At 35.5% G+C, this 14,557-nt stretch overlaps 10 protein-coding genes across 10 annotated transcripts; 6 read left to right on the top strand and 4 right to left on the bottom strand.

The window, feature by feature from the left end:
* Window positions 1-3,487: 3,487 nt before the first annotated feature.
* EIN_026480 (hypothetical protein) lies at window positions 3,488-4,057 on the top strand (the record flags this gene model as incomplete). Its single annotated transcript, XM_004257512.1, has 1 exon — window positions 3,488-4,057. One exon carries the CDS (start codon window positions 3,488-3,490, stop codon window positions 4,055-4,057), a length of 570 nt encoding a protein of 189 aa, XP_004257560.1.
* A 568-nt stretch (window positions 4,058-4,625) lies between these two features.
* EIN_026470 (hypothetical protein) lies at window positions 4,626-6,455 on the top strand (the record flags this gene model as incomplete). Its single annotated transcript, XM_004257511.1, has 1 exon — window positions 4,626-6,455. One exon carries the CDS (start codon window positions 4,626-4,628, stop codon window positions 6,453-6,455), a length of 1,830 nt encoding a protein of 609 aa, XP_004257559.1.
* A 778-nt stretch (window positions 6,456-7,233) lies between these two features.
* EIN_026460 (hypothetical protein) lies at window positions 7,234-7,629 on the bottom strand (the record flags this gene model as incomplete). Its single annotated transcript, XM_004257510.1, has 1 exon — window positions 7,234-7,629. The coding sequence occupies one exon, from the start codon at window positions 7,627-7,629 to the stop codon at window positions 7,234-7,236; it is 396 nt and encodes a 131-aa protein (XP_004257558.1).
* A 71-nt stretch (window positions 7,630-7,700) lies between these two features.
* Window positions 7,701-8,609, top strand: EIN_026450 (hypothetical protein; the record flags this gene model as incomplete). Its single annotated transcript, XM_004257509.1, has 3 exons — window positions 7,701-7,857; window positions 8,082-8,090; window positions 8,173-8,609. 3 exons carry the CDS (start codon window positions 7,701-7,703, stop codon window positions 8,607-8,609), a joined length of 603 nt encoding a protein of 200 aa, XP_004257557.1.
* Window positions 8,610-8,716: 107 nt separating this feature from the next.
* On the top strand, window positions 8,717-9,595 carry EIN_026440 (fructokinase, putative; the record flags this gene model as incomplete). Its single annotated transcript, XM_004257508.1, has 1 exon — window positions 8,717-9,595. One exon carries the CDS (start codon window positions 8,717-8,719, stop codon window positions 9,593-9,595), a length of 879 nt encoding a protein of 292 aa, XP_004257556.1.
* Window positions 9,596-9,603: 8 nt separating this feature from the next.
* On the bottom strand, window positions 9,604-10,449 carry EIN_026430 (protein FAM133B, putative; the record flags this gene model as incomplete). The annotated part of the gene is made up of 1 exon (XM_004257507.1): window positions 9,604-10,449. The coding sequence occupies one exon, from the start codon at window positions 10,447-10,449 to the stop codon at window positions 9,604-9,606; it is 846 nt and encodes a 281-aa protein (XP_004257555.1).
* Window positions 10,450-10,754: 305 nt separating this feature from the next.
* On the bottom strand, window positions 10,755-11,378 carry EIN_026420 (hypothetical protein; the record flags this gene model as incomplete). Its single annotated transcript, XM_004257506.1, has 1 exon — window positions 10,755-11,378. The coding sequence occupies one exon, from the start codon at window positions 11,376-11,378 to the stop codon at window positions 10,755-10,757; it is 624 nt and encodes a 207-aa protein (XP_004257554.1).
* Window positions 11,379-11,594: 216 nt separating this feature from the next.
* Window positions 11,595-12,140, top strand: EIN_026410 (60S ribosomal protein L17, putative; the record flags this gene model as incomplete). Its single annotated transcript, XM_004257505.1, has 1 exon — window positions 11,595-12,140. One exon carries the CDS (start codon window positions 11,595-11,597, stop codon window positions 12,138-12,140), a length of 546 nt encoding a protein of 181 aa, XP_004257553.1.
* Window positions 12,141-12,292: 152 nt separating this feature from the next.
* On the top strand, window positions 12,293-13,279 carry EIN_026400 (hypothetical protein; the record flags this gene model as incomplete). The annotated part of the gene is made up of 1 exon (XM_004257504.1): window positions 12,293-13,279. One exon carries the CDS (start codon window positions 12,293-12,295, stop codon window positions 13,277-13,279), a length of 987 nt encoding a protein of 328 aa, XP_004257552.1.
* A 280-nt stretch (window positions 13,280-13,559) lies between these two features.
* On the bottom strand, window positions 13,560-14,385 carry EIN_026390 (hypothetical protein; the record flags this gene model as incomplete). Its single annotated transcript, XM_004257503.1, has 2 exons — window positions 13,560-14,177; window positions 14,248-14,385. The coding sequence occupies 2 exons, from the start codon at window positions 14,383-14,385 to the stop codon at window positions 13,560-13,562; spliced, it is 756 nt and encodes a 251-aa protein (XP_004257551.1).
* Between the last annotated feature and the right edge of the window lie 172 nt (window positions 14,386-14,557).

Genomic DNA, 14,557 nt, shown 5'->3' with positions numbered 1-14,557 from the left:
TAACAGGGAAAGTATTACCATAACAATTAATTTGCGGAGTCTACTACAAAATGTTATTAAATAAAAATAATAAGAAAAAAAGATAAAAATAAAATAACGTTATAAAAAGTGAGGTAACTTTATTTATCAATAGGTAACCAATATCCAATAAGATCGGGGAATAATATAATGTTAAGTTTTGTTGACCATGATTTTTGCTCTAAAAATGCCTAATAAAACAGCAAATTCTCTTAACATAATCAAATATGCTATTTTTAAGAATAGTTTTTTTTTGAAAAACAATGCAATCAATAGAAAGTTATTTTTATCTAATAATTTATAAAAATCAATTTATAAAGTATATTTAAAAACAATTGATATTTATGTTATTTCATAATGATAAAACAAATAACTAATTTACTATAATGCCTGGCATTTCACTATACAGTGCTCATTGGTTTCAAATCGATAATATTTTTTAATAAATCGATTATGTTTTTATATTTTCGACAGTATTTTTTATGGTTTATATTGTATTTAATGAATTATATTACTTTTAATGAAATAGACTGTGTTTTTTATAAATTATATAGCATTTGATGAAAGTGATTATATTTGTTATAAATTATATGGCATTTTTCTAATTTATACAACATTTTTAGTAAAATCAATAGTTTTTTTCTAAAATATATAGGATTTTTGATAACTTATATAACTTTTGTTTGAAAATATTTTGCTTTTTTTACAAATTATTGGATATTCCCGAATATTAGGAATAAAAATACACATAATAAGCAAGTTATTATTTGTTAAAAATACTTAATATGTAACTATATTTATACTATTATATAACTAAATTTTAATCTATTTTTATTATTTATTTTAATACAAATTTTCACAATTATTACACATAATAAAAATAATTAATTTATAATATAACTTTATCAATAATTATTACAAATATTTTATTATTGAATATATAATTATATATAATATATATTATATATATCATTATAATAGACTAATAAATGAACTATATTAACCATACATTGTTTAAAAACATTTGATTAAATATTTTCTTGGTTGTACACTCGAGGCCACACAATTTCCCTAACATTTTCAAAACAACTTTGGCACTCTTCTGGTTTAATAGTTAAAAAACCATCTCTGATTTTTTCAAGAAAATTTTCGATGCCATTCCAAGTCCTCACATTTTTTTCAACCCTACTTTTCCAGATCCCAAATATTATTTCAATTGGGTTTAGTGCTGGTGAGTACGCAGCATTAAATACTACAGTGTGGTTTGTATTATCTAGCATTCTTCTCATAGTGTTGTGAATATCACAATTATCCACCCAAAAAACGCATTGTCTCTGTTTTAAATCATACTCATGAATTAGGTACCGGAAGTAGTCTTCGAACGAATTTAACGTGTTTGTTCCACAAACCACATTGCAATAAGAGAGTCCGTCACAATCAACTGCGCATATGGAGGTGAGGCGAAGACCACCTTTTGATTTTGTGATGAAGGCTTCCTTCCCTCTAACTGACCAGCCATATGCAGGAGTTGATGCTACAGTCCAACTGGTTTCATCTATATAAACCCAACGTGCTCCACCTGTTATATAACCCCTTAGAGCGTTTACTGCTGCAATTCTTTTTTCTTTATTATCTGGCGTGTTGCTTGTTGGCCCTCTTGTCTTTGTTCTTTTGAAAGAAAAAATAGGGACTTCTCTCTCTTCACCTGTTGCTGTTTTACCAGTCATGAAATTTCCAATTGATGATATCGAAGGTGCATAAAGATCAATGTCTTCTTTAGTAACAGCAACCTTGGATATTTTTGGAATATCCAAAATGATTTCGTCAACATCTTCTTCTTCGCGTAATTTTTCTTCTTGTGCTATCATTTTTCTAATTGAAGTTATTTTTGTTGTTGTGTCTTCTTCAATGGCTTTTTCTACCAATTTTTGAAAAGGTAAAGTACGGCTTTGTCTTCTATAATGATTTTTTGGATATATTGATATCCCTTTTCTTAACATTGAAAGATACTTTTCAATGTTTATTTTTTTAATCCCAATTATTTCTGAATATCGTGAAGCATTCATGTTATCACCATTTTTACTCCATAGTTCAACAAAGAATCTCTTTGATCAATTGTAACACGAGAATAAGGTCGTGTATTTGTTTTCTTCTTTTTTGAATCCAATTTTCGGGGCCGACCCCGTGATCTTTTTTAAAGAGGTGGGATATCTTGATGGGGCAACATTACAGGTTGTACAGGTTGCCCTTGCATGGATAATGGTGCATTTTCATGATAGTCGTTTCTTGCTCCTGGATCTCTTCTGTCGATATAATCTAATTGCATGATATCATTTTTTGCCCGTTATTTAAATATACATAATTATGTTAAAAAAATATCCTCATTGTGAAGAGGTTCTAAATAAAAATAGATTAAAATTTAGTTATATAATAGTATAAATATAGTTACATATTAAGTATTTTTAACAAATAATAACTTGCTTATTATGTGTATTTTTATTCCTAATATTCGGGAATATCCAATAATTTGTAAAAAAAGCAAAATATTTTCAAACAAAAGTTATATAAGTTATCAAAAATCCTATATATTTTAGAAAAAAACTATTGATTTTACTAAAAATGTTGTATAAATTAGAAAAATGCCATATAATTTATAACAAATATAATCACTTTCATCAAATGCTATATAATTTATAAAAAACACAGTCTATTTCATTAAAAGTAATATAATTCATTAAATACAATATAAACCATAAAAAATACTGTCGAAAATATAAAAACATAATCGATTTATTAAAAAATATTATCGATTTGAAACCAATGAGCACTGTATTGTGAAATAGTTAAGTTTTGTAATGGTAACTTAATAGTAATACATTAACATGCATGGGAGATAAAAGATTTTTTAAAACGACTTTATAAAAAAACCAATAAACCATCGACCATGGGAACATTTTAAAATAGTCCAAAAGTTTTACATAATTACTGATGAACCATAGATAAAAATCCTTTGAAAAATTATTTACCAAAACCCTCCTTTTAAAAACATTATTCTGATAGTCCTAATAAATATAAAGCACAAACCGCAACTCAACTGGTTAAAGCAACTCAAGTGGTGCAAAGAAGCAAGAATTGTTGCAATTGTTAATATTATTTGAATCATAATATTACTCGAAAAGAGTCAAAAAAACAAGGAAAAAAGCCAAATGATGGGCTAAGAGGGTTGATCTTTGGCAATCAAAAGTAACAAAACATTTTAGATCGTGTGAATTCCCGAACAAGCATTCTTAAAATAAAACTGCAACATATGAAAAACGAACCCCAAAATACCATCATCTTTGTGTGTTTTGAACAGCTTAATTTTAGCCCGAGTTAGTGAGCAAAGCGGGTGGTGAATGCTGATCGAAATAGAACAGTCAGAAGGACGATAAGTAAAAGGCGACAAAAAACAAAAACATATTTAGATTGTATGAAGAAGAGCGTGAAGTGCGGGGAGTACGCCCACAAGCGCAATTACCAGTCGGCGACTGTCGCATTTTGCATCGGCCTTCTCAACCAGCGGGCTGTTGTCACTGTTTCCCAGCAAAAGACAAAATCGAAAATCACACTCCCTTTTTACAACATTGACTCAGTCAAATTCGCGGACAACGACGAAGTCTTTTTTTCGCATTTCGTCGAGGAGAAAATACAACAAATATGTACATTTGACATCGAGCATGGGATCAAAACAGATACGGCAACGACGCGCATTAAAAAGAACCGGATTGATCAGTCCCTCTATTTCATATGTGACATGTTGTTTGTGTTGGGGTTTCAGATCAGGTGGGTTCAATTCAACAAACGACGGGATGTACCTCCACATGAAGAGGTGTATAGGGTATTCGACGGAAAACAAATTTATACACAAAAAGAAATTGAAACAATAGGGAGGGGGGTCATCGAGCTGATCACTTGCAAGCTCATAGGAAAGGATTCCTTTGTTTTCGAAAAGAACAACCAACTCATCCAAAAGTGTTTTGATGTTCCTGTAACGGACTGACATCCTCATAATCCACTGTATTCTTATTTTGTGGAAGTTGTGGTGTGACTCCTTAAAACGCAAGATTGAACTATACCAGTTTGCCAACAGAAATACTTCGTTTACACTTCTTTTGTTGTACTATATTTTATCAATTAATAAACCATTCAATTACTTTGTTATAACAGTTAGAAATTAATATCCATTTGTTTTTTATGTTAAAATTAAAATATAATAATATGTCTTTATATATTATATATTCTATATATTTTATCGTATAAACCAATTGGAATGTATCTAAAGACTTCTATTTATTTGGTTGATAATAATATGTTAATCCTTCCCATTTTAAACAAACAAACGTAGCAATACCGTTAGTAAACCTATTGACAGAATTATACCATGGATTGTTAATTATTGATTATCTCCCATTACCTTCATGTTCTTCGTTTAGAGACTTTGTTTGCTAATTTTCCCGATAAATACGTCAAATTTTACAACCCATGAAATACTCTCAAAAAACAAAGCAAATTTTTCTAAGTTTCACCAAACTTATATTCTTGATAGGAAAGAACTTTAAAGTAGTTGAATGAAAACGCACGACATCAAATGCAAAGTGCGAGTCGTCATCCGGCAAATAGTTTTCGATACTATTCCAGAAAACCTTCCTGTTCTCCGCATTACATGGAATCGAGGGGACAGTAATGGGACAACAATGCCAATTCCACTGAACAAAGATGTTAAAGAAGAATTTTCTTTTACTTCGACTTTTCAATATTCAAAGAGTGTTTTAAAGCCAAAACCACTTAAACTGACTTACTTCACACAAAACAATCCAATAGCTACAGTCTCTTTAAACCTTTCTGATTATGTCATCTTAGGCAATGAAACTCGTCAATTAAAAGAAGAATATTCGTCTTCGTTTGGAGATTTCCATGTCCACTTGGATATCATTTTTGGGAATGGGGGACACTCATCCCGTCTTGAAAAGGTAGGTAAGCAGACCATTCTTTCACAATCCGCAAATTCTTCTTTAAGCTCTTCGTTGAGTAATTCCCCGACAAAATCGATTTTATCTCAATCCGCTTCCTCGTCATGCATTCCAAAGCGAAAAGTGCAAATCTCCGTTCAAACGGCGCGAAACAAAAATTCACTCGATCTATCCGATTTTGACTTCACAAAGAGACAAACCTCCCCATCCCCTTATACTATCCAACAAATCCAAAAAGAAGACCAAAAACCATCCCATCGACACACAGGTTCGTGTACAGACAGATCACCAGACTCTTCCCCATCTTCAAAGGTCGTTGAAATATCACCGCCATCTTCTATTACTCCACAACGACAACAAAGCTTTAGAACAAATCAAATTCAGAAATTCAAAGTGCGAGAGAACTCGTCTCTTCGGTCAACAGTCGAAGCACTTTCAGCAGACGAAGATGCCTTTGTTCAAGACATTAACAGAAATTCGTCGTTTCTTGAAATGGAAGAGAAGGCAAAAAACACTGACAACACCATTTTGACGCATTTAATCTTCAACACGTTGACTACCGACAAATTTACAGCAACGTCCGCTCTTTCACAAGTCGTCTTATTGCAATTGAACGGATATATCTCTTCTGATATATTACCACTCCGACTGTGTATCTATTTATACTCCTCGATATCGCAAATACTCACCCTCTACACTAACATCTTCTCAAAACAACGAGTAGAGGGCCTCGGTTCTTTTCTCGATGATCTCCATAAGACGATGTCAAAGTGTCATTGGCGACTGATGAAACTGTTTGAAGAGAGACTGAGTACCGCTTGTGTTGCGTCATTCAAAAGTGGGTGTACTGAAAAGCCATTCCTCCTTGAGTTCAATGCAGTCATCAAGCAAATCAAAGAATTCCGGATGTACCACCCATTTCAAGTGGTTGTTGTGTCAGATATGTTCAGGTTGTTTAATATTGTTTTTGCAGAGGAAGTTACCCATGGACATTGCACTTTAATGAATGGTTTCCAAATTCAAATGATGTTAGGAATGATGTCCGACTTTGAGTTCAAAATGAAGGAATTTCTCGTCGAGAAGGACAACTTAGTGATCGTTAAGGAAATAGCAAGAGTGCTTGTGCTCTCTCAGAAGAATTTATTGGAAGAGACGCGTGGGGATGTGTGTCCACATTTGACGGCTGACACTCTTGTTAAGATATTAACCAACTTTAATGAAATGTGCCCAGGTGAAGTCCCTCCAGGAATTATCTCCCTCCTTGGAAGATCAGACGGGGCGTTTAAACCGGAGTTTTTCGACTTTAACATGCCCGAACTCAAAGAACAGAGACTCAAAAGTGTCACAAGAGACGCACTTGAGTGCAAGTGGACTCCTTTCAACATCACCACTACTCCTTTCGCGTCGAGGAATTATTTAAATAATTAATTTTACTATACCAACACAATGACAAATTCTATATTTCAAGTAAATAAAACCATTGAGTGCTCTTTATCATTATCAATAGAAATAAATAGTTATTTGAACTAGAAAAAAAAGGTTATAAAAATAATTTATTATTATAACTTATTGAATGAAATATTATTATTGAATATACTGAAATTCATATATAGTAGAATATAATATAAAAGTAATAACAGATTTGTGCCATTGTTGACTGCCGAAAAACTATTTTTGCTTATTATAATAATAGATATTTAGGGTTGTATTCCCCCGTTTGTTGAGTCACTTTTCCGGAGAATTGTACGTAAAAAAATTCTATTTTTTTTAATACAATTGCCAATTCGATTTTTAACTGTTTTACTGCAAACTCAACAAAATTTCCACGAAAGAACAAAAGAGTTCGGCAAATTCAACGGTACTTCACATCTTTGATCTGTTATATTTTTTCTGCTTGTATTGAGTTGGATCACTGCCATTTGAACGGGATTTTCTGTACCACCCAATTATAATAAAAATCGAATGACCAATCGACGGCTTCGAAATATTTTTCTGTGAACAAACACGCAAGAAATAAGGAAAAGCTCCATAGAACCAAAATTTCAAGAGGAAAAGGACTTTTTCTCAGGAAAAGACAAAAGAGGTGTTTTTGCTTTGGTTTAGCACTATTGTGAGAAACAAAAAGTGGTGATGAGAAGAAAAGACGAAGGTTTTACATAGATTAATGAGAGGAGACAAGCAACTTGAGCCATACACCCCGAGACGATTACCACCCGGAGAACCCTCTTGCGATTTGTGAGTATTGTGGTGGAGACAAGTCTGTAAGTCCACATCCAGTGAATTCCTGTACCGGACTATTGATAGCAATTGAAGCGGATTGTTCGAAGACAGACTCTGAAATGTCTGGGTTTTCACATCTGTTTGGTGGCGTATATAAGTCTCTTCCGTTGGGTGTTGCGTTTGTTGAACCATTAGATGCTGGCGTTTCTTTGAATAGCAACAAATTTTTGACTTCCTCGTCAGTGAAGCTTGACATTGAATTTGACTCACTCAATTGATCGGATGGCTGAACATCTTGTTGGTCGATCTTAAGTGGTTTTGGTTGGCACGGCACAGCTCTGAATGGTTTTGGCTGTGCTACGATGTTAGCAGAGTCGCTCATCAAATGGAGTTTTTGAGATGAGTTCCTTTTTTCTTTTCCTTTTAAAAAAAAAAGAACTCATTATTAATTTGATGGCTTCCACACATCACAAACCCGCAATACCTTTGAAAATCATATTCATAGGGGAGAGTGGCGTTGGGAAAACCGCTGTCATTCAAAAGTATGTGAACAATGTTTTCCTTTCAAATACACAATCGACACTTGGCGTGGAGTTTGTCCCAAAGGTTTGTTTGTACAGTCTTTTAGTATACCATTTTTGACATCTCTGAATGAATGTATTGGATGTACTAATTATTTACTCTATATAAACTATATATAATGATTACTTATTTAGATGTATTAACATCGAGAGCTATGAACAAAAAAACAATAAAAACAAATATAAACTTCAAATCTGTTTGTTCTTCATTGGTATTTATGTGTTTGAATGAGCACTTGAACTGACAAAATAGGGGATACCGGTTTGTTTCTTATTTATTCATATGGAGTCTTTTACAGATCTCCAAGTAAGTAGTTACCGATTAATGAAAGATTCACATCTAGCCGGACAAGAACGTTTTCGATCGATGACAGCCGGTTATTATCGGGGGTGTCATGGTATCATAGTGATGTTTGATGTGACCAACCGTGATTCATTTGAAGCCGTGAAGTCATGGGCTGATGCTGTTGGTGGGAGTTCACAGAATGCGTTGTGTAAAATATTAGTTGGGAACAAAATTGATATCAATGGACAACGAAAAGTCGAGAAGGAAGAAGGGGAGAAGATGGCTGAACAGATAGGGTATATGTATCTTGAATGTTCTGCTGCACTCGACAAACCAGTGACGCAACTTTTTGAAACGTTAGCCGATTCCATCATCGCCAAATATAACCCAAAACCTTTAACACAAACAGAGACGGAAAAGGAAAGAGTCTCTATTGTCCCTCAACAACAAGCTGCATCTTCTGCAGTGCCAAAGGAACAAGCAGGTTGTTGTTAATTTAATATCACATTGAACCCTTTCAATTAGTGTTTTTTATACACAACATAACATCACATGAATTGAACATTTCTGCTTTCTTTTTTAATACAGAAACTAATAATTTGATGATTGCAATTGGCATTGGTGAAGTAGTATGGGACATTTTCGATACCGTCCGTAAACAAGGTGGTGCTCCCACCAACTTTGCAATGTATATGGGGCAATTCGGGTTTGAGTCGTATGGGATCACACGTGTCGGCGATGACGAGTTGGGTCGCGAGGCCCTCTTAAGGATGGAACAATTTGGCGTGCGCTGCATCGAACCTTTTGTCCCTTATGAGACATCCACTGTAGAGATCACACTGCATAACGGCATTCCACAATACAAAGTGAAAGAGAATGTCGCTTGGGATCATCTTGTTCTTACGGATAAAGAGTTTTCATTGTCTCAGAATGCGAAATGTGTCTGTTTTGGTACAATTGCTCAACGCTCTGAAGAAACGCATCAAAGCATCATGAAGTTTCTCAAGGCGATGCCTGTCGATTCTCTTCGAGTCTTTGATGTGAATCTGCGACAGAAGTATTACACTGCAGAAATCGTGAAAGAGAGTTTATCACTGTCAAATGTCGTCAAAATGAGTGATGAGGAGGTTCAAATAGTCGGTTCTTTATGTGCTATATCAGGAGATGATCTTCAAGTCATGAAACAGATTCATTCCCTCTACAATATGAAGTATTCATTACTGACTCTTGGTGACAAAGGAAGTTATGTGTTATACAATGACAAATGTGTGTATCTCGAAGCCACGCCAACACAAGTAGTCGATACTGTTGGAGCGGGGGATTCCTTTACCGCCGTTTTTGTGTCATGTATCTTAAAGAATTATACCGTTGAGGAATCGCAACGGTATGCAAGTGAAGTGGCTTCCTATGTCTGTTCACAAGAAGGTGCGATGCCGATGCTTCCGGAGTGCTTCAAACGTGTGTTCAACGGAACAAAATAAAAAGTGACTTATTTTTTCTTCTTGTCTTTCTTTTTATCTTTCTTCTTATCCTTTTTACTCTTCTTGTCTTTTTTGCTTTTCTTTTCTTCTTTCTTTTGTGCTTTTTTCAACTTCTTTGCTTCCTTTTTGCTTTGTTTCTCGTTTTCCTCTTCTTCTTTATTTGCTTTAATCTTTTTACTGTCTTCGTTCTTCTTGTTTTTCTTATCTGCCTTTTTCTTGTCTTTCTTGTCTTTCTTCTCTTGTTTCTTTGTCTGTTCAGCTTCAGCCTTTTCATCCTTTTTAAGCTGCTTGATGTACGTTTTCTCGTCTTTTTGAAGAACTCCATCAACAACTTTGTCGGCTTTAGACTCCTCTTTCTTCTTCTTCTTTTCTAACTTCGCCTTATTCTTTTCTGCCTTTTCCATTGCCTTGAAGATCTCTTTGTGGTGCTTTTTGTCGCGTTTGTCCTCTTTCTTCGCCTTTTTCGCTTTTTTCTTGTCGCCGTTATCAGAAGACTCGTCGTTTTCTTCAGACGATTTGTCCTCTTCCACCTCCTCATTGGAGTTCAATTCCAACTCATGTTGAACACATTCACAACACTCGCACGGTTCTTTCGTGTTTTGTTCTTCTTCCACGTGGACTTCGGCTTCCTTTTGTTCGTCTTTGTGTTCTTCGGTGGTTGGTGGATTCACCAAATTTGGTTGAGTCTCGGCTTTTGGTAATACTGAACTATCTGTGTGAGTCTCAGTTTGCTGCTGGGCGCCTTCGCCATCGGTTACAACAAGAGGAGAGTGGTGTTCATCATCGGTGTGAACAGAGACATCTCCCATCAGATTATCTTCAAGTTCTGACATACTGCTTTTCAAGTTTTTCATGCACTTTTATACACGTCTTTTTCTTGATTATCTGTTCCTTTTTCAGTTTTCTTTGTCTCTTATTAATTTTCCCCAAAATATTTCATGAAAAGTTCATTGAATCTTAGGTGTTTTTCCTTTAAATATTCATTTAAAATGCCTAAGATATAACTCGAATAATACAAGTCAACAGAAATGGGTAAAAATCAAGATTAAAAACCCAAATAAAAAGTTTGGAAATAAGCGACTTGCTTTATAAATAAGTCATGACGTAATAGTTATAAATAAAACCCATACAAGAACAAAGAGATGAATGTTTTACAGTTTCAGTACATTTGCAAGAAGATAATTTGCGAGAAGTTAAAGTGGTCTGGGTAGTGCGACCTGGTGAATATGTCAGAGTTGAGACCAATGTGGTCACAATACCCTCGTTGGAGTTGTTCTCCCGAAGCAGAGCCAATGTAACTTTTCCCTTCGCTCCTGATGTGATAACCGTACCCAACACCAAAGACCCAGCTATTTTGGTAGTCTCTGTGAATGATCATTTGGTTTTCATTGGTGGAGTTTTGAAAGAAACGAGTGGGCTGGATGTTGAATGAATTTCTGAGTGTGAAGACAAAATGCTTTTTGTCATTTGAAACGATTGCAGACCGTCTCTCAGGAATGAGAGAGTGAAACGAACCAAACACATCGTCGTTGTCTGTGACAACCAAGCACATCACATTCCTCCGGCCATGTAAAACACTCCAGATCGCTTTAGTTGAGAACTCGAATCGCTCTGTTGTGTAAATAATCCGACATTGTTGCGAAGAACTCCACTTGCACAAAATGTCAGTCATTGGGGTGTTCATCGAGTTGTGCAAAAAGTAATCCTTCATTGGAGAGTTCAGTCGTTGTTTCTCGGAATTGTTTTGGTTAGTTTCGTTAATTGTCGCACGTCCTCTTTGCATTGTCTTCTAACTAAATTTTACGTTTCGCCCAAATAGATTTGTGCGTGTCAATCTCGTTTAACTTCTTGTCACTTGTTAACTTGTCAATCACGAAGATTATAGTTCTCAAAAAAAGTAAATAATTAAAACAAAATAACAAATAGAATAACAAAAAAAAACATAGCTTCAGAGCAAAGAAAACCCTAAATCGAACTTAAAATTGGCTCGCTATTTGGAATGGTTAAGTACACATTCAAGCCGCAAAACACGACGAAAACCTCCATGGCGCGTGGGGACGATTTGAAAGTCCATTTCAAAAACACGTTGAACACTGCTGCCGCCATTAAGGGCATGAAGGTGACCCGCGCTCAGGCGTACTTGAACAATGTCTTGAAGAGAAAGGAATGTGTTCCATTCAGAAAGCACAACGGTGGTGTTGGAAGATCTGCCCAGACAAAGGGAATGAACTGTGCTTTTGGAAGATGGCCAGTCAAGTCGTGCAACTTCATCTTGAAGTTGATTAAGAGCGCTGTCGACAACGCCAAGGCTAAGGGCTTGAATACTAACCTCCTCGTCATCAGCCACATCTGCGTCCATCAGGCGAGACAAACCAGAAGAAGATTGTACAGAGCTCATGGTTCAATTAACACCTTCGCAAGCTCCCCATCCCACATCGAGATCGTCTTGACTGAAAAGGAAAAGAGAGTTGTCAAGCCAAAGACCGCTGATGCTGACAAGAAGGCTCCAAAACACTTCTTTAAACCAATCTACAAGATGTTCTAAAGGCGTCGTCAATTCTTTAATTCGAATTTGCTCCGATTTTTTGTTATTTTTCTTCTGTTATATGTGGGCTCTTTCTGCTTTTTTATTTATTACTTCCAATATAGGAGTTGTTATAGTTCATTTTAACTAAATATAGAATCTCAATAATTAAAATGAAAAGGACGAAAAATGGACTTAGTGATTACCTCTCCATCAAACCACAAGAAGCGAATTTGCTCTGTGGTGAGTCGGGAATTGTTGAGTTCGAAATTGTCAACTTTTCAACAACAGATTTTGAGCTCGAGATTGCGTGTCAATCTGCACACATCAACTCAAAAGGAATGGTGGTGGAACGAGAAGACAAGATAAGCGTTGGTGTTCGATACAAAACAGCAGAAGAGTTTGAAGGTAAGGTAGACATCGAGTTCACATTTCGGAGCTTGAACACCAACTTCACGCTCATCAAAAGCATGCCCCTTGTTGTTTCCAAAGGAATTACAACTACTACCGATAAAGCCCCAACGCCGATCAACTTAAACGCAAGCGAAGAAAACTTGGAGCCATTAGGAAAGTTTGACAATGTACCACAGACAAAAATGCCTGGTGAACTGCTTTGTGGCGCACAAAGTATTATGGAAATCGTAAAGAACTCAACTGATTTTATTTTGGAAACAACACACACAACAGGGAAGGTAATTCGTTTAAGTACTTTCTATAAGCGAGGGTTGAAAAAGATGATGGTTTCGAACTTGGTCCTTCAAAACGTTTTGTTGGTCATAAAAACAAAGGGATTTGCATTTGGGTTGTTTCTTGGTAATTGGTTTAAAGAAAGCAACAACATATACGTATTCAAGTGCGAAGAATACAAAGTGATATCGTTCACAACACCAACACAACGCACACCATTTGTTTTTCCGTCAAATCAAAACGACTTGACTTTCAACTTCCATAGAAAATCGTCAAATCTGTTTTGCACCGCAACAAACTTGTTCAGCGTCGCACGGAAGGACTTTGTGTCTATTTACAAGAAGAGTATCAACACGTTGTTTTTGGACGTTAATGGTAAGAAGGCGTCGACATATTTAGCACAAGATTTAAACGTTCCGATTGTCAAATCCGAGCTAGAAGAAATGTCGTTTTATTCATTTGAGGACAAATAAACTTTTATTTTGTATGTTTTGCTTTATTTTATGGAACGTTAACACGATTAAACCTTTAAACAAAACAAAACCCCATGTTGGTACTTTCATTTACTAAGAACGTTACTCAAACGGGTATACCTTTTTGTATCTGTTCTCTATGCGCGGGTTGTAATTCGAAACGAAAAGCACCACGTAGTATACAACTTTTTAACAAAACACTGGATAAATTGTACAGTTCATATAACAATGCACATTTACTTCCAAACTGTTTGTGAATTGTGTACAATTGAATGAAGATTCATACAATACTATTAACAATAAGGTACAAGAGATAATAAGAATAATAAAAAACAAAACTGTCGAAGAATAGACCTTGGTTTTGGAGAGCACAAGAAAATATAGCGGGGCAGCACTGCACCGACTCAACAAAACACGTTAATACATTTTGGAGAACCATTTTGTTTGTTGGAGATCGGTTAACAATTTCCGCAAAGAGCCGACACAACATCCTAAACACCTCAAAGTGCTCCGGGTACTTCTCTTTTAAAAATGCAATGACCTGATACACCGATAACACCAATTTGAAGTTTGGCGTGGATTGACGAAGCAACTGCTCGATTCGATCATTCACACTTTTTGGAATCAAAAGGACTGGAAGTCTTCTGAAAAGCCCCTTCAGCGTCGATGTGATCGCGTGCGGGTCAAAGTCCTTTAACTCTTGCAATGAAAAGGACCTCTTTGTTATTGCCTTTTCAAGTTGGGCTATATCGTCACTGCCTCCTGAGAGTCGTAGTATCCCCTCGATATCCACGCAATTGTCCGTTAAATGTTGTATCAATAATCGGTAAACTAACGGAGACTGTGAATGTTCGCGTTGGCACAAATCATGTAATGACACACCAATCACAGGTTCTTCCTTCTTGTTATTTAATTGCCACAAACACAATTGCCTTTCCTATTTAATCGATTCATAAAACTATACAAACCTGTTCGAGACGAGGAGAAGAACACGTCGACAAAATAGACATCGACAAACGAGCTGCTAATGTGATCTGACTAATCAGCGCTACTTTACTCTTTGTAAGCACCATTCTCCTTCTCACTGACTTGTCAGAGTACCACATCTTTCTTTCTGAGATCATTGTCTTCCAGCTGTTGATTTGTTCTTTAGACTCTGCTGAGAGTACCTTTGAGTTAGCTTTTGCATTTCCTCACAAGTCTAGTGAGTTCTTTTGTATAGTACTTATACTATTAATATAATACAGCATGAAGAAACTAAATTTAATAGTATTTTGA

Source organism: Entamoeba invadens (assembly GCF_000330505.1).
Source record: "Entamoeba invadens IP1 unplaced genomic scaffold scaff_1105074724629, whole genome shotgun sequence".
Classification (NCBI taxonomy): domain Eukaryota; phylum Evosea; order Mastigamoebida; family Endamoebidae; genus Entamoeba; species Entamoeba invadens.
This window is presented reverse-complemented; position numbering and strand designations above follow the sequence as displayed.